The following is an 18,514-nucleotide window of genomic DNA, read 5'->3' as shown; positions in this document are numbered from 1 at the left end:
GGGGTACGGACTTTGCCAGCCAATGGATGGGGCTTGGACTTGGCTGGAAAAACTGAAAAAAGATTGGAGTCAACGGAACTGAGAGAACTCCCACCCCAGGACTGAGCACCCACAGGTGTCCACGGGCACAGTGCTGTCACTTTCAGGCTGAGCAGGATAGTGCGGCTTGGATGCTGGAGGTTTTAGGAGATATGGGGGTGGAGAGAGAACCTGACTGGCTGCTGGGAAGCCAGGACAGATACTACCCTGGAGCCCCATCCTCCACCAGCTCCTCCCCGTCTGATTAAGGAACCTTAATCAGCTTAGATAGATTAAGGGCTCCCACCAGCTGCTCCCATATCCCGGCCCTGGGCCAGCAAAAGGGACTTGTGGGAGGGTGTGTGACCCCTCACCTCGGCCCTGGGCCAGAGCCCGAGCCCCATACTCTCAGGTGAGTGGCAAAGGCCCCTCCACACGGACTCTGGTGTCTTCTCTTCACCCAGCTCATCTAAGGAGGGGGTGGATCTGTCCCCTCTGGCCCCTCGGCTCTGATGAGAGGAGAGCGCTGGACAAGCGGGAAACAGGAAGCCAAAGGGGAGGGGAATGTGGTGGGTTTCTAAACCGTGCCCTAGACCCCCAGCATGTTTTTCAAGCCTGAGGTGGGAAAGTGGAGATACACCATAGGTTAATTGGGTTTTAAGAAAATGGGGGTTGTGGAGAGATCCCCAAGAGACCTGAGGGGGAGGGAATCTCATCGTTCTCCCAGCTCTGTTTATGCTCGCAGAAGCCGGCAATGACCACTTGCACTGTCCTCACGAGCGGCCTTGGAGACCTCCTGCTCTGCATCCCCGCGCGGTGGCCTCCGTCCCCTTCCGGGCTCCCCCGGGCGCTACCCTGGCCCCAGCCTCAGCTCCGACTGCTGCTTCTGCTACTCCTCCTCCTGCTGCCTTCAGCCCTCCCCGAGGTGTTCAGAGTGGGGGTGCTGGGCCCCTGGGCCTGCGACCCCATCTTCGCCCGTGCCCGCCCGGACCTGGCTGTCCACCTGGCTGTCAACCGCTTGAGCCACGACTCAGCCCTGGAACGCGGCCCCCGCTTCGAGGTCGTGCTGCTGCCGGAGCCGTGCCGGACGCCAGGCTCTCTGGGGGCTGTGTCCTCCGCGCTGGCCCGCGTCTCGGGTCTCGTGGGTCCGGTGAACCCTGCAGCCTGCAGGCCGGCGGAGCTCCTGGCCCAAGAGGCGGGGGTCGCGCTGGTGCCCTGGGGCTGCCCCGGGACACGGGCAGCGGGCACGACGGCCCCCGCAGTGACCCCAGCAGCAGACGCCCTCTATGCCCTCCTTCGCGAGTTCCGCTGGGCACGCGTGGCCCTGGTGACCGCCCCCCAGGATCTGTGGGTGGAGGCGGGACGCTCACTGGCCACTGCACTCAGGGCCCGGGGTCTGCCTGTTGCCCTGGTGACCGCCATGGAGTCCTCCGACCGATCTGCAGCCCTAGAAGCCCTGGGGAGGGTCCAGGACGGGCCCAGAGTCAGAGGTAGGCTCCCCGCAGGGGCAGGGAGGTCGGCAGTCCCGCTGGCCCCGGGGCGGGGTGGGAGGGGGGTAAATCAGTGAGCGGAGTCTCTGTGTCCACAGCAGTGATCATGGTGATGCACTCGGTGCTGCTGGGCGGTGAGGAACAACGCTGCCTACTGGAGGCTGCAGAAGAACTGGGACTGGCCGATGGCTCCCTGGTCTTCCTGCCCTTCGACACACTCCACTACGCCTTGTCTCCAGGCCCAGAGGCCTTGGCTGTGCTGGCAAACAACTCACAGCTTCGCAGAGCCCACGATGCTGTGCTCACTCTCACACGCTACTGTCCCCCTGGAGGCAGCGTGCTGAACAGCCTGCGCAAGGCCCAAGAGCAACAGGAGCTGCCCCCTGACCTTAATCTGCAGCAGGTAGAGGGACCGGGAAAGACAGAAGAAGGAAGGAGAGTGGGGAAGAAAGCAGAAGATAGCCAAAGAAGGGAAAGAGGCTGGAGGCAGTGGGGAGAGAAGTGGATAGAGTTGTGAAATGAAAAGAGGCTGGAGTCCATGGGTGGGACGAGGTCAGCCATAGGAAGAGAATAACTAGCCAGCAGCTCTACCTGTTTCCTGGGTAATGTAGGCTCTCTAATCTTGCTCGCTTGGGGCATCTCAGTGTACTGAGATTGCTTCAGAGGGACTGCAGTGAGACGTCTCAAGACCAGCTCCAAGAGTAAAACCCTAACCCCTACACTTCTTTGGTAGTCTACTTCGAAGTAAATCCACTTCCAGCACCACCACAACACACAGTCTATAATAAACACTTGGTGTTCTTAAGAGAGCAGGAAAGAGGGAGGATGCAGATCCGACTTCCATGCCCATGTCAGAGGTATTCCCTCTGGGGATTCATCTGATGGCTTGAACTTTCTGAAAGCCTCGACATCTCGTGAGAAGCAGAAAGGTCCCTCGGTAGAGCCAGGAGCTTCAATAATCATTTAGATCCACAGTTTATTCCCTGGAACTAGCTAATACCCAGGCTTCCCTGAGAACCCAGAATCCCAGTTCAGACCATCTAGACCCACCCCATTCATAAAATGGGGTCTAGAAACCACCAAGAGAGAAGGGGATTTAGATGTCAGTGGGCACTAAACTAACTACACGAAGGGTTGCACATGACAGGGCTATAAGTCATGGGGAAGGGTAAACTATTTCCCACCAATTCTGCTCCCCACTCTGAGTCCCCTCCACTCATATTTGGAGTAGCCAGTGGGGAGAAATGATGGGAATAGTCAAGAAGAGGAGAGGAAGAGTTAGGAACAGAGATGGGATGGAGGAGAGTGAGAGAGTAGAGCAAGTGGTGAGAAGACCTCTTCAGTTCTCAGTGAGTATCAGTAGCACAGCTTTCCACCTCACTGCCCAAGTGAGACCCTCTCAAGTCACCCTTAATCCCACTAATGGTTTCACTCCAACATCCAGACATCAAGTCCTGTCACTTTCTACTTCTTTAAGGTCATCTGAATCCATCCACTTTCTCCACTCTCACTGTCACTGCCCTAGTTCAGGCCATAAAGTCTCTGGTCCAAATCTCAAAGCAAAATCTCCCAAACGGTCTCTGTCTCAGCGTTCGCCTGCGCCAGATCTTTCTCCACCCAACGATCAGACTGAACTTCAGAAACGTGACTGTGTCACACCTCTGTTCAAAGCCCCAAGTGCTTTCTCTTGCAGGATAAATGCAGGTCTCTTCCCATAGCTTACCAGGTCTGGTATCTTCCTCCCTCTTCCATCTTCCTTGAACTTCAAGCAGACCAGCTACTTTGGGTTCCCTAAATGTGTGCTTCTCTTTCACCTCTGTGCTGCGGGGTACACTGTTCCTGCTCTCCTGCCTCAATGGTCCCCCAGATAATTCTGACTCATATCCTGAGAGATGGTCACTTCTTCTGGAAGCCTCCTCCTTCTCTCCCAGCCTGGGTGGGGGCCCTCCTCCCAGTCACCACAGCTCCCTCAGTTACCTGTACCCTCACTCATGGCCCTGCCTTAACATCCCTTTCTGTCTCTCCCAGTAGATGGAAGATTCCTTGAGACAGGGACTCTGTCTTGTATACCGATATATCCCTAGTGCTTTACACACTTCCTGGCAGTGTGAGACATGGGAACATGGGAACAATAGGGAGGCTTGATGAGGCCTTGGGAAATGAAAAGAAGAAAAAATAGAAAAGAGAAGCTAACCAAAACACTGGAAAGAAGGCTTTTAGGTGAATGGAAGGAAATGATATTAAAAAATATATCCAGGACAACCAAGATGAAAAGGAAAAGAGGATCTGCGGGTAATGGAGGTAGAATTAACCAATGGCGAGAAGAGTCTAAGAATCCTGAAAAGAAGGAAGGCCAGCGGGGAGAAGAGGTGGGATAGCCAATTGGAGAGAGACAATAGGGAGGGACATGAGGAACCACTAAGTAGGAAGTGAGAACAGTCAAGGGCTTGAAGGATTTGAAGGGCCCAGTGACAAGATGGGGGGCAGTAAGTCCCTGTCTGTTTATGGGCCATGACCCTGAACTCTCCTCCCCTAGGTATCCCCACTCTTCGGCACCATCTATGATGCAGTCTTCTTGTTGGCGGGGGGTGTGGTGCAAGCTTGGGCAGCGGTAGGTGGCAGATGGGTGTCCGGAGCAGCTGTGGCCCACCACATCCAGGGTGCCCAGGTCCCAGGCTTCTGTGGAACACTGGGAAGAGCTGAGGATTCCCCGTTTGTGCTGCTGGACACGGATGAGGCAGGGGACCAGCTGTTCACCACATACATGCTGGACCCCACCCGGGGCTCCTTCCACTCTGCCGGGACCCCGGTGCATTTTCCTAGAGGGGACCAAGGGCCTGGGCCCGACCCCTCTTGCTGGTTCGACCCAGACGTCATCTGCAATGGAGGTGAGGGCAAACACCCAGCCTCCACTAGAGTAAGCACCAGGTACCTCCCCACAAAGTGGTGAAAGAGAGTGAACCCTTCCTGTAACTCCTTGAGTGCCTTTCAGGTCCTCTTCAGACCCCAGACTAGTGTAGGACCCCTCCCTTGCTGAGCCCCTAAAGCCCTCTTGAAAACTTTCTAGAATTCCCAGATGCTCTCCCTTAGTAGCACTCATGACCTTTTTCTAGTTCCCCTTCTTGGCTCCCAACCCCCTTTCTTGGAGCCTCCAGACTGTGACATGGCTGCACACTTCCCTAGATGGGGCACCTCCCCTCCACCATGTCCCTCATGGTCCTCATGTCCCTCCTCTCACTGACCCTGCAGGAGTGGATCCCGGTCTCGTCTTTATCGGCTTCCTCCTGGTGGTTGGGATGGGGCTGACGGGGGCCTTCCTGGCCCATTATGTGAGGTGAGCAGAGAAGGGAGATAAGTAGAAGAGCTTGGCTCTCCACATGCCGGAAATGCAACAGCACAGCCAAGACAGCAGGCTGGGTCCCCTCAAGACAGAAGGGGGGATTTTTTTTTTGGAAGCGGGGAGGAGAAGGGGCCCTAGAAGGCTGGCGGAGCCCCAAGGCGATGGCTGGTTTGGGGATGGCTGCCCTCCCCTGAGCCAACATTACCCCTTGCTGGCCTCCTCTCATGCACCTTGGTCTCTGTTGGGGAAATGACCTCCTTCTCCTACCAGGCACCGGCTACTGCACATTCAAATGATCTCAGGCCCCAACAAGATCATCTTGACTCTGGACGACATCACCTTCCTCCACTCACAAGGGAGCAGTACTCAAAAGGTGGGAGAAGCTGGGAGCCAGGAAGCAGCCGTCCTCCCCTGCATATCTGGTCCCCTGCCACGTCAGCCCTCACCCCACCCCTACCTGGAAAGGAAGTCTTGTTTCTGCGCTAGCAGAGTCCCAGGCCTGAGCTCTGGAGATAGTGCTCTTATGTGTGCTTTGAGGGTGACACTGCTTTGCTGACTGCTTTCCTCAGGCAGTGTGACTCTCCAGTAAGAAAATGCATGTTTGTTTTGTAAACTGTAAAGTGCTGTGTGCCTAGGAAGTAATGTCATTATCACCTCCCCTCATTAAGGTTTCTTCCTCTCCTCTCTTTAATCTCCAGAACTCTAAGAACTCATCATATCCAGAACTCTTGAGTATATTTTGACCCCTTGCATTGACCCCTCCCCTCCAGGTGGCCCAGGGCAGCAGTCGGTCAAGTCTGGCTGCCCACAGTGTGTCAGACATCTGCAGCGTCCCCAGCCAGCCCCCGGACAACTCCAGCATTGGCCTCTATGAGGTGAGCCTGCCCCCCAGCTCAGCTGAGCGTCGTATCCCACAGGCTCCAGGAAATGGTGATAGGACCCCAGAAGAAGATCTAGGGAGAGGTCATAAATTTCTCAAAGGGAACTATCTGGTAATCCTTCCTGCCCCAGGATTTTTCCATATCTCTTATTCAGGTGAGGGGGGGTCCTCAAAGACTAATCACAGGGGCAGGTGGCCTGACTGGTGGGGAGCACGCTGAGACCAGCATGCAGCCTCGTGTGGCCACTGAGACCACCCCCCACCTTGTTGGGAGGCTCTGGCCCTGCCCACTTTTCGGTAAACCCACTTCCCTGGTTACTGAAGGGCACAGGCCTCCCAGGAAGGGTAGGGGCAGAGGGGCATCTGGGATGTGGCTTCTCAGTCACAGAAAGGACATTTCCAGAAGATAGGTGGTTCAGGATGGGGCTTTTCCAGACAGGGCTACCCCTGACTCAAGCCAGACCCACATTTTGGCCCCGCCCAGCATTTCCACCCAATTCTGACCAGGCTCAGGAATCGTAAGCTTTAGGGGGAAAGAGAAAGTCACAAAAGGGCATGAGGACATTAACTGTGGGGTGAGCAAATGTGATGGGATGGAATGACTGGGGGTAATGAGGACAAATTGAGGCAGGGCTGAGAGAGAGCTCAGCTAATCAGGAAGGGAGGGGAGATTTAGAGCTCCCAGAGTGTCACATCGCAAAGAGGGTACAGAGACTCCTAGTGTGTCACGTAGAGGCCATCACGGCCATTTCTCAGAGGAGCACTATTGTTATTTTGGGCAGATTATTCTTCACTGTATCGGATTACCCTCTACCTTGAAGAATGTTTAGTGCCTCCTGTCTCTGGCCCTGTTTACTAAACGTAGCCCTCAATTTCTATGACAATGAAAAATGTCTCCATATTTATTTCTAAATGATTTTGGGAGTTAGTATCAAATCCCCCAAATTCTCTTCTCTTCCAAATCCCTTATCAACAGGCAAGGGCAGCTGCGATGTCTATGGAAAATAAAATTGAGGACCCCTTGTTCATTCAAGATGACAACAGCAGATCACTGAACCAAGCTCAGGCCCTCCTGAGCTGGGGCCCCCATGTGACTGCACCTGTCGCATGCTCATGAACCAGCCCCACCATCAGCTGAGGTCAATGAGGCCCAAGGCCTGGAGGGGAGCTGCCTATACTTCACAGTTAGTCTATAATAAAGCTTGATCTACCCAGACTCCTGACTCCCACCACAGTGCTCACTCATGGCAACAAATGGTGATGAGGGTTATGACTTCAATGACATTTGTGTTGGCAATGTCTCATTTAATAGGGCTGTTGGTGAGCACATCTGGGTTGGTGAGGACAGACATTAAGGCCTTCTGCATCTCTTACCCGGCAGGGGTGGGGTGGGGGGAGAGCTCTCGCCTGGCAGGTAGCTGTGGAGTGGACTGGCAGACATCAAACCCCGGGCTACTGACACTCTTTGTCACAGAAGTTCTGAGGCAGCAGACCAGTAGAAATGGCGGGTTAGGGCTCTTTGCATCATGGAATTTTAAGAAACTGAGTTCACTACCCCCATTTCTGCTCCAGGGAGATTGGGTTTGGCTGAAGAAATTCCCAGGGGATCAGCACATAACCATCCGCCCAGCAACCAAGACGACCTTCTCCAAGGTGAGAGTTAGGCCCAGGACAGGGTGTGGGGAGGCCATCATTTCTCTCTCCTGCTTTCTCTTTGCAGCTTGGGTACAGGGGTAGCCCCAAAGTGGGAGAGATCAGGAGGACTCAGTGAAGTGTCCCCTCCTCTCCAACGCGGATTTCCCATTATGCTCTTTCATAACACTAGTTCATTCCTTTATGTGCTTGTCATAATTTGTAATTGTATGTTCACCTGTGTGCATGATTAGTTCTCATCTGCCTCCCTTACTAGACTGTAAGCTGAGTGAGGGCTTCCTCCTGCCCCCTTCATTGTATTTTCAGCACCCAGCAAAGTGTCTGGAACATTCGAGAGACCCAATGAATGTTTGTTGAGTGAATAATAGAAAATTTTTAAATGGGTTTTCAGTTCTGTCAGGTTATTCATGTAGAATGGCCTAGTTAATGCATACTGAGTGAAATAGAAAGTTGGCAAGGAGGCTGTAAACTGGCTTGTTCTGGTCCTTTCAACTCTTTTTTTTTTTTAAGATTGTATTTATTTATTTTTAGAGAGAGGGGAAGCGAAGGAGAAAGGTCAGTTGCCTCTCATATATGCACCAGCTGGGGGCCTGGGAGTTGGAACCTACAACCCAAGCCCATGCAGTGACCAGAAATCAAACCAGTTACCTTTATCTTTGCAGTACGAAGCCCAAACAACTGAGCCACACTGGCCAGGGCTAGTCCGTTAAACTTTAATTACCCCCTTACCCCTAACACCATGCCGACTTGGCCTGGCTTCCTTCCCTGTTGCCTTCCCAGAAGCTCTTGGTTATAGCTGCAGAATGACTCAAGAGGACTACTTCACAGTCAACGAACTAAATCACCATTTAATAGCAGACATTTGAGATGAAAAGAATCCCTTTATTAGACCAAAGCTAAGCTAGAAAAAGCACCAGTCAACTGCTAGCCCAGTCGTGGAGGACCTCTGTCCTGTGGAGTGGGTGTGGCCTTGTTGATGGCTCCCTGGGGCCACAGCTTGCCTGCTCAGTCCCTACTTACTTGGGGAGTGTGGGAGTCTCAGACACAGCGGACATAATGATGTGGCCAAGCAAAGCAGCCTTGGGCCCACTCCCCAGTGCAAGCGATTTCTGGTGTTTTTTTGAAAGCAGTGCAGCTTCTTCTCCCCACAAAGGCAGTCACATCAGAAGGGGAGGGTGGTGGTGCCAGGGGCTTCTCCTTCGTGAGGTGTTTAATTAAGACACGGACGGTTCAAAGTCTGATGCTTGTTAAATCAGAACCTGCCTAGATCCTGATGACCCAGGCAAGGGTGTCTTTTCATCCGTAACATTAATCTAAACCATACTTGATATCTGAAGAGCAGCCTTTGAAGATGTTGTCTTTTCCAGAGAGAGAAATTATCTGTATAAGGAAGGCCCTCTGACATGCCCTATAGACCCTCCATTCACCATTTTCAGCCCATCCTCCAAGTTTAAATACTCAAAAACAGAACTGAATGACAGTCCCCCCCCCACCTCCACCTTGCACCCAGGGCAGAAAACGCGCGTTAACTACCCCCCACCCCCAGCTCCGGGAGCTTCGGCACGAGAACGTGGCCCTCTACCTGGGGCTCTTCCTGGCGGAAGGCGCGGACTGCACCGCGGGCCCCGGGGAGGGTACGCTGGCTGTGGTCTCAGAACACTGTGCCCGGGGCTCCCTCCACGACCTTCTCGCCCAGAGAGACATAAAGCTGGATTGGATGTTCAAGTCCTCCCTCCTACTGGACCTCATCAAGGTGTGGGGGTGGAGGAGGAGGGGTGCAGGGAGGAGCGGGCGGGGTGGGGGGAGCCGCACGCTGAAGCTGCCACTTACCCCACCCCCTCCAGGGAATGAGGTATCTGCACCACCGAGGCGTGGCCCACGGGCGACTTAAGTCCCGGAACTGTGTGGTGGATGGGAGATTCGTGCTTAAAGTCACCGACCACGGCCACGGGAGACTACTGGAAGCCCAGAGAGTATTACTAGAGCCTCCCAGCGCTGAGGGTAGGATCCCCCGGTACTTCGGCGCGGATCCCTGCTATTTCAAGGGCCCTTCCTTCCCTCCCTCTTTCCCTCCATCCCACATCCACTGGAAGTGACTCCTGCTAGGAAAAGGTCTATTGACCTCTGAGATGAGGAGGGTGGACGGTGAAACCCGGGAGGCGGGGGCATTACAGGGGCAGACTCGCCCTTCGGAAGCGGAGCTCCTGTCCGGGGAGCAGGGTCTGTTCTCGGAGGGGCCTTGCCTAAGGCGGGGCTTGTGTCCAAGGGGCGACGCCTAACGGGCGGGACCTGCTTGTGGAGCCCGGGCTTTTCCTGAGACGCGCTGTCGGTGGTCCCCGCTGGCGGTAGTTGCTCGCCCCGGCGGGGCCAGACTCAGGCTGGGGGGTTGGTGAGTGGGTGTGAGCCTGGGCTTTCTGCCGTTGGAGTTGGGGTGTCTGTCCCCAGTGCCCCCGAGGCCCTCCGCGTGCCCACGCCCTCTTCCCGGACCTTAGACCAGCTGTGGACGGCCCCGGAGCTGCTTCGAGACCCAGCCCTGGAGCGCCGGGGAACGTTGGCCGGCGACGTCTTCAGCCTGGGCATCATCATGCAGGAGGTCGTGTGCCGCAGCGCCCCCTACGCCATGCTGGAGCTGACGCCGGAGGGTACCGCCGCCCCTCGCGTGGCGTTTGGGCTGTTAGGCATCGTGCTGTTAGGCATAGTTTGGCCAGACCCAGCGTCTCTCTTTTCCGGAAAGCCCAGGGAGGAGACTTAATTATGTGGACGTTCCTTCAAGCTGGGGTCCGAAGGATCAGGGCAGTGGAGAGTAAAGCAGCAAGACAGGAGGGGGCAGTTCTTAGGCACCCAGACCTCAGTGGTTTCCTCTGTCCCGATTCTGGGCTCCAGACTTCTTCCCCAACAGATGGAACAGGCTCCTCTCTGGTTCTTAGGTTCTTAGAGACAGCGCGGGGGGGGGGGGGGGGCGGGGATGGGAAGAGAGCAGCTGGACATGGTTCGAATCATATTCCCTATCACCAATAGGACTTAGCAAACTACTTGATCATTCATGCTAACCCTCACTTATGTGTAACAAATTAGTAGTCTCTGCCTGTTACCTCCACCTGCCCCTTGCCTCTCAGGGTTCAGAGTCCCCTTGTTTCTCCCAGCAATCCCCTTCCACGCTACACTTCCCCACTTACCAAAGCTCTGATTTAAGGGGCCCCTTTCAGTTCCCCTCATCTTGAGCTTCACACTGAGGCCAGAGTCAGAGGTAGCATCTGTTGTGGCACATCCCCTCTCATGGTCCCTTTATACCTCCAGAAGTGGTGCAGAGGGTGCAGAGCCCCCCTCCACTGTGTCGGCCCTTGGTTTCCGTGGACCAGGCGCCCATGGAGTGCATCCAACTGATGAAACAGTGCTGGGCAGAGCAGCCGGACCTTCGGCCCTCCATGGACCGCACCTTCGAACTGGTTAGGGGCTGGGATTGGGCAAGGGTTGGGCTGGCCACTTCTCAGCAACCTGGAGAGGCTGCAGGAAGGCAGACTGGCAGGATTTCTGACCCGGAAGGCTTTTTCTTAAGGGCAGCCTGAGGACTGCGGTTTTGTTAGGGGCAGAGTTACAACAGGGCTGTGGAGGCCTTTAAAGCCAGAGGTGGAGCTGTGGGTGGGAGAAATATTTAATTCAACTCAACATTTATTGAGAATCAAGTATGTATTTGACCTAGTGCAGCAGAAAGACCCTTGGCCTGGAAATACAAAGGCTGGATTGATTGCACTGCTCTGTCAATTACCAGCTGAGAACAGCTGACCTCAGGGGATAGCATTTCCTGTATGCCTACCAATAACGTGTAAAAACACAGTGCTTAGCACTCTGGGGTGTGTGGGAAGGGGCATAATGAGTTGAAGATGAATGAATGGATGCAGGGAGGGGAGAGTCAGGCACGATACAACCCCTGGAGAGAACCTTGGCAGCCAGGTCCTCAGCAACCTCAGCAGCTTCCTCCTACTAGTTCAAGAGTATTAACAAGGGCCGGAAGACCAACATCATCGACTCCATGCTGCGGATGCTGGAGCAGTACTCCAGTAACTTGGAGGACCTGATACGGGAGCGCACAGAGGAGCTGGAGCTGGAAAAGCAGAAGACAGACCGGCTACTCACGCAGATGCTGCCTCCGTGAGTGCCAGTGGGGAAAGGAAGGGCGGGTGGGGAGGGCGGCCAGAACCAAGCCAGACTGGGGTGGCCTCCGGATAACCTCACCACCTGCCATCCCTAGGTCTGTGGCTGAAGCTTTGAAGATGGGGACCCCTGTGGAGCCTGAGTATTTTGAAGAGGTGACACTGTACTTTAGCGACATTGTGGGCTTCACCACCATCTCTGCCATGAGTGAACCCATCGAAGTAGTGGACCTGCTCAATGACTTATACACGCTCTTTGATGCCATCATCGGCTCCCATGATGTCTACAAGGTGGAGTGTACAGGGGACGAGCCCTCCCTAAGGTTCCCCAGCTTCCAGCCCAGCCCTACCTGCGCAGCCCCCAGGCCACTAGCCCAGTCCTCTTTCCCAGCCCTTCCGTCCTTCATATCTTCTGCCAGTCCCCAGTTCAGTCCACCAGCTTGAAGGATCTCTGCGCTAAACCCAGTTTAAGCCTCCTGACAAGGGACAATCACTTTGGGGGAGCGGGGTGCTCGGTACTGAATTCGTACATCTTCCCTCAGGTGGAGACAATTGGGGACGCCTATATGGTGGCCTCCGGGCTGCCCCAGCGGAATGGGCAGAGGCACGCAGCGGAAATCGGCAACATGGCACTGGACATCCTCAGCGCAGTGGGGTCCTTCCGCATGCGCCACATGCCTGAGGTGTCCTTGCGCATCCGCATCGGCCTGCACTCGGGTAACTCCCCTACCTCCCAGGCTCTGGAGCCGGCTCCCTCTCTAGAGCCCGGCCCCAAATTTCCCAGATAGGAGGAACGCCCCGGGACCGGGGGTGGGGAGGAGTGAGGAGGTGCTTGTCTTGAAGCTACCTTTGCATACCAGGCACTCCGTTGTAATTAGAGTAGTTGCAATTAGTTGAGAGTGTTTTCTTTGGAGGAGCCGGTGGAGATTATGGGGTGCTAAAGTCCCCTTAGGCCCTAGGTGCCACCCAGCCGCCAGCTTGGGCCCAGGCACCTCCTTGCCACCAACCCCGCGTCTCCGCAGGCCCGTGCGTGGCCGGCGTGGTGGGCCTCACCATGCCGCGGTACTGCCTGTTTGGGGACACCGTCAATACCGCCTCGCGCATGGAGTCCACCGGCCTGCGTGAGTGTGACGGGGTTGGGAGGGGCTCGGGGAGCTGGGGCGAAGTCGCGGGGCCCAGAGGGAACGGGCCAGGAGGGGAAGGGGGTAGGTGAGTTCCGAGGTCACCCTGTCCCCTGTTGCCCCAGCTTACCGTATCCACGTGAACGTGAGCACCGTGCGGATCCTCCGCGCTCTAGACGAGGGCTTCCAGATTGAGATGCGAGGCCGCACGGAACTGAAGGTGAGGCCGGACCCGCCCCTTCCCTCTGGGAGACACCGCTCTCTACGCTGGGCCAGGCCCGACCCCGGATCTGCCCGTTCCACTTAGACCTCCAGATCCACCCGCTCTCACCCCAGCCCGCCTAAGTCCTCCCCTACCCCGTGTCTCCCCAGGGCAAGGGCGCCGAGGACACGTATTGGCTGGTGGGCAGACGCGGCTTCACCAAGCCCATCCCCAAACCTCCAGACCTGCAACCGGGGTGAGGAGCACGCATCCACAGGCCGGGCGATTCAAGGGATGGGCACAGGCCGAGAGAGCCTTTTTCCCGGCCTATGGCCCTGTGCTTGACTCCGCCTCGCCTCAAGCCTCGTGACCTGGCCCCTGCCTTCCCCAACCCCCATTCCCAATCCCTGAGGCCGCTGCACTCTCCCCACAGGGCCAGCAACCATGGTATCAACCTGCAGGAGATACCTCCCGAGCGGCGCAAGAAGCTGGAGAAGGCGAGGCCGGGCCATTTCCTGGGAAAGTGAGGCCTGGCTGGGACAGGTGCTGCCTCTTGGATCCTACACCCAGCTGCCAGGCTCCCCCAGACTCCAGGAGCTGCACCTCCAGGAGATGCTTCCTGGGGGACAGGCGCCTTTTCCCAGCCTAAGGACTAGCCCTGCCTGCACGACTTCTCACCCAGGCCTGTTGTCTTGTTTCTCTCTGACCTGGGGAGCCCAGGCTGGTTCCTAAACCCATAGATTTCCCCTGGGAGGGAAACACCAGTCACACAGATTCGATTGGGTAGGTCTGCAGTGGTCCAGGAATTCAGACTTGGGAACCCCTTTAACCATGACCTTCTGTGACTTCTCCTCTGACCCCCACTGCATTAACCAGTCCCCCACCCCCATCCCCACAGGCTGTGCACTGCACTAGAGACAGAACTTATCGCCAACACACGATAAGGCGACTGCTGCCCCTGGACTTCTGTTGGAGCAGAAGCCCTTCTGACCTCCACCCTCCTTCAAGGAACCATGATTCATGACCCTCCCCTTCCTAGGTGAGCCCTCATGGATCCTTTCCACGACTTCCTCTGAGACACTCCTCTTCCCCTCAGGATTATTCTAGAAGGTCCTCTTTCTGCAAGTTGCTGCTGTGGGTGACCAAAATTTGGCTGCTGCCTGTGGCTTCTGTGCAGCTCTTCATCGAAGGATTCTGGGCCTTCAGAAGAGCTGGTTGCAAACCAGTTGTGTGACCTTTGGAAAGACCCATGCAACCTCTGGGCTTGGGTTCCCCTCCGTGGTGAAATGAGGAGTGGTCTGGGTGGTTTCCACACCCCATGGCAGCTGAGTTTCACAGGGCTGGCTTGGGATATAGGGCACTGGGAATGTGACCCCGAGACCCTGGGGATGTGTGTGGGGGGGTGGTTCTTCACTTTCCAGGGCTTCTTAAGGAACCAGGAAGGAGGATTTGGGATTGGATCCCCCAACACTAGAAAAGTTAGAGACCTCCTGTTCCACCAGAGTAGGGGTGTCACATGGCCTGAGGATGTGAGGGCTTCTGCTTACCCTCAAGCATCAGTCCCTTCTCCATCCCCCACCAGTCAGAAAGTGGCTTCTTCACCCATGGGCATAATCATGTAACTTGCCCAAGTGCAGAGAAAAGCTTGCTTCAAGGTTTTGAGAAAAGGAAACAAACCGCACCAAACCTTTACTAACCAGAACACCCAAGGGGTTACCACCGGGTAATCTCTGTTTAACTGGGTGGTGCTGAGCAAGCAGTTGGAATAGGAAATCCTCTCTGCTTCAGTCCTTGCAACAAGTATTGACCCTGTCCTGGTAAGTCTCTAGCTGAGGTTTCTTTTCTGCAATTCTGATGTTCCAGAGCCTTGGCATGTTTGACTGGGTGTTATTCCCCATTGCTGCAGACTATGACAGAAGTTAGCAACAGCCGCAGGCACCCCAGACTGTCACCATAAGTAGTGAGCCTCCAGTCCCTGGAGGTGTGCAAGTAGAACTGGAGACATCATTGACCAAGGATACAACAGTCAAAGGGAATTCCTAGGTGGAGGGATGGACTAAATCCTCACTATGCAAAGCATGGTTGGTGGACCAGCAGCAGCAACATCACCTTGGAGCTTGTTAGAAATGCAGAATCTCAGGCCCAGACCTAGTGACTCAGAATCTGCATTTCAACAAGTTCCTTGAGTATTTATATATGTACAGTTTGAATCATGGAACTAACTGAACCTAGGATCCCTGTGTTTCAGAATCTCTGAAGATTTGATAAAAATCAAACTAGAAACTAGCCCTGAGACTAGCCCTGTGTGGCCTATGGGGTGATTTTGATTTTGTTTAAGTTAACATTTTAAAATCAAGAGATACCACTTTTAAATATATATATATACCAAACTTCTTTCATCTCTGAAAATAAAAGCTCCGCACAGGGGCAACTACTGACTTTCTGCTGGAGCTGAAGAGCGACTGTCCCTCTCTGGGGCTTCACTCTTCTGTTCTTGTGTGTCCCCAGCGCTCCCCGTGGACTCCAGGACACCGAGATTGTCTGAACATCCCCATGCACCTGCCCTGCGCCTGCAGGCATTTGAGCTCAGGATTCTAGGAGCAGCTGGTGTTAGGACTGCAGAGGCTCCTGGGAGTCCCTTTGTCTGATTCATAAAATCCTTGAAATATACAAACTTAGTAGTCTTCCCCTCCTTCCGAAAGGTAGAAAAATCTAAATATCCAGCACTTGTAGGTTCTGGTTACTTAAGGTGGTGCTGTTATAGTGAGTAACTTAGTTCATTTTTTTAAGTATTTTAAACAGAATATGGAGATGATGAATTAAAGATGTTGTAAAAATCCTAATATGCACACAAAACATTTTAAAAATTATGTATATTTTTAAACATCTCTCTTTAGATTTTCTCTGCACTTAGGTCTGAGATTGAGAGCAGACTACCTTGCTGGTGCTGGACCGGTCGATGTGGATGTAGCTCTCACTCCCCTGCCTCTTCCCTCCCCATCCTCCCCTCCCTCCCCTCCCTCCTGCCTGTGAGGGGACTGGGCGAGTCAATGACTGACCTGTGATTCAGGGGAGCCTCAGGGAAGAGTTGACCTGGGGTTGGACAGGGGTATTTGTATGGATTGGCTGGGGCAGGGCATTCCCCAGAGGAGGGGGGGTGAGCTGGGGTCCAAACCTAGTTTGGGGATAGAAATGGGGCAGGAGGGCTGAGTGGGTCTCTTCCCACCCTCAACCCGGCCTCGTTACCAGGCCTCCCGTCTCCAGTGAGCAAATGTGACTGGGGAAGAGCCTGGTAGAGAGTCCTGTCCTCCTCCCCGGACAGGACAACTTGGGGACCACCTACCCCAGAGCTCACAGAGCTAATGGAACAAGAAAAGGGGAAAATTAAGCCTCAGTTTCCTCTCTTCCTCTCAAGTTCCTCCTTTCTCTGTCCCTGTCCCTCCCTCTCTCAGTCTCCATGTCCATCTGCCTCTAGTCTCCTTCCCCGGTCCCCAGTGTCCTCTCTCTGCCTGGCAGCTTCTCCCTGCCTTTCTCTGCAGTTGCCCCATTTCTGTGGAACCATTGTTCCTGGGCCCAGTCAATGTCCTAGAGCTCTGCTGTCCTCTGATCCCAGACCTTTCCACCTTCCCCCTCCTGTTACTCCTGGAGCCTGGGCAACTCTCAGCCCAGAGAACACCTGGCTAGGGCATTACATGCCCCACCTTCAGATGTGTTTACACTACCTCTGCCAGCTGGCCTGTGCCAGGAGCCCACACTTGGGACTGTCCTCGCCTTCTCGATGTCTCTGCAACCAAGACCAGTGATGGTCAAAGCAGGGACCTCCCACAGCTGCTGCTTCAACCCCATAGCTAGGACTCCACATCCTGTCCTGGGGCTCACCTGGCACCTTTTCTCTGAGCTGTTCCTTGGGGTCTGGGCCCTGTTCCCCATCCCCACCTGCAGGGGACCCCAGGCACCCCACTTTGGGGGATCCTGAGGCTGCACTGTGAGGCCTTGTTCCCCAGGATCTTCTGGACTGTGCACTGTGGGCACCAGGCCGAGGGCCATGGTGTTGGCCCTGGGCAGTGGGGTGAGGACTGAAATAAAGGTGTGTTTTCTTCCATTTCATGTTGTGTGGTCCTTTTGGCATGGATTGTCTGAACCCCCCATTCCTGGAATGTTCAAACCTGGCTTTGTTAGAGAGGGCTTCAGATAAGGGGGAACCCTAGATATTATCTCAGCACAGAGGGGGTGAGCTGGGGCCAACAACCCCCTTGGAACTTCTCTGCTCAGGGGTTCTTCTCCAAGGGGACCAAGTAGGGAAGCCTCAGGCCATTTAGGCTTTATTTAGGTCTCTGGGGCTCTGGAAACAGGTGGTGTGGCCTCATCCCTTGGTCATGGCCAGGAGAAGAAGGAAGAGAAGAGCAGAGCTTGTTTATGGCCATGACTCATGACGCATAACCCATAGAAGCCAAGGGTCAAGAGTGAAGGAGCAGAGCCCCCAAATGAAGACGTTGAAGTACACTAGTCTCTGTACCCGTATCCTCCTCTGACCCCTCTAGAGCCTGCCACTGGGGCATTAGAGCAGGACAGACCATCCCAAAGACACTGGTATGTGACCAGCCCATTAGCTGTCCATTTTCCTTGAGCCCAACTGTTTCTGGCACGATGACCCATTGTGGATGGTGGCTGTTCTGCCTTCCCAGCATCTGGCCTGCCCCATGGTGAGCAACCACCCCTGACTCACCCTCAATCCCTGTAGAACCAGGTGGAACTGAGCCCAGATCTTTGCAATCTTTCCATCCCTTTGGCTGCAGGAATTGCTTTAAGGACAGGCAGGTGACCTGGACCATGAAAAAGAGGCTCAGGGCTGTGGAGCAGCTGGAAGCCAAGTGTAAAAGGTGTCTCTTTTCTCTGGGGTTGCTGAGAGGATGTGATGCCAAGGGGTCATGCTACCCCAAAGACAAGGAGCAGAGCTGACATGTGGGCAGAGACAGTCTGCAGCCATTGGCAGGGCCTCAACACCTCTCTGGGCCCAAAGCCAGGTCCAGCTGTTCAACCACCATGGGCTGGCAAGTTGTTTTCTTTGCCTAGGCTAGATGGAAACCCATCTATTTTTGCTCCTTATAGTCACAATTATCCTGACAGACACTCCTTAAAAAGAATATGGAATGCGATGAGGGTTAGGCTGGTTTAACAGGAAAGAAAAGAGGAAAAGGCTGGGTTGGGGAGGTGGAGGAGTGTGTCCGCTCCTGGAAAGCCCATTTATGGGAACCGAACTTAGGGAAAGCTTAGGGCCTGGGGTCCTGCCTGGATTTTTTGTGCTGACTCAGCATTTAGAAAGTAGAGGAATATTTCAGGTCATGCCTTAAAGGAGATGATGCAAATGAGGGTGTGAATGATCTTTAGGCCCAGCACAAGGGCTGGCTGCCAACACTTTGGAAGTAAGTGACTAGACTTTCACAGGGAGACTGGGGTGGGGCAGATGGCTCCTGAGTGGGAAAGGGAGTAGAGAAATTGGGGAGAACAGCTGTGATGTCTGGGAAACCTAGGTTCTTACAGGGTGGGGCTTATTTGTCACATCTAGAGACTCACCAACCCAAACTAAAGCTACTTGTCACCTCTACCAGGGACATTCCACCTCACCATCCACCCCTGAGCCTGTCTTTAGCCCTGGACC

The 18,514-nt window shown here is 54.7% G+C and overlaps 1 protein-coding gene across 4 annotated transcripts; it reads left to right on the top strand.

Annotated features, from left to right (window-relative positions):
• The first annotated feature begins 332 nt into the window (after positions 1-332).
• Positions 333-16,957, top strand: GUCY2D (guanylate cyclase 2D, retinal). Of its 4 annotated transcripts, none has more exons than XM_037144902.2 (20): positions 333-430; positions 764-1,508; positions 1,607-1,911; positions 4,045-4,396; positions 4,758-4,842; positions 5,119-5,221; positions 5,619-5,723; positions 7,301-7,381; positions 8,928-9,134; positions 9,226-9,382; positions 9,874-10,023; positions 10,679-10,827; positions 11,367-11,530; positions 11,631-11,823; positions 12,075-12,249; positions 12,555-12,653; positions 12,779-12,873; positions 13,026-13,111; positions 13,289-13,398; positions 13,952-16,957. In XM_037144902.2, exons 2-19 carry the CDS (start codon positions 773-775, stop codon positions 13,380-13,382), a joined length of 3,336 nt encoding a protein of 1,111 aa, XP_037000797.2. In that variant the 5' UTR covers positions 333-430; positions 764-772; the 3' UTR covers positions 13,383-13,398; positions 13,952-16,957. The 4 variants fall into 4 exon arrangements, with proteins under 4 accessions (XP_037000797.2, XP_037000796.2, XP_053528699.1 ...); XM_037144901.2 differs by having other exon boundaries at positions 13,754-16,957; XM_053672724.1 differs by having other exon boundaries at positions 13,289-16,957.
• Positions 16,958-18,514: the final 1,557 nt, after the last annotated feature.

The sequence above is a fragment of the Artibeus jamaicensis genome, unplaced genomic scaffold (assembly GCF_021234435.1).
Source record: "Artibeus jamaicensis isolate MK-2021 breed Jamaican fruit bat unplaced genomic scaffold, CSHL_Jam_final contig_781, whole genome shotgun sequence".
NCBI lineage: Eukaryota > Metazoa > Chordata > Mammalia > Chiroptera > Phyllostomidae > Artibeus > Artibeus jamaicensis.
The sequence above is the reverse complement of the archived record's forward strand: the minus strand, read 5'-3'. Positions and strand labels throughout refer to the sequence as shown.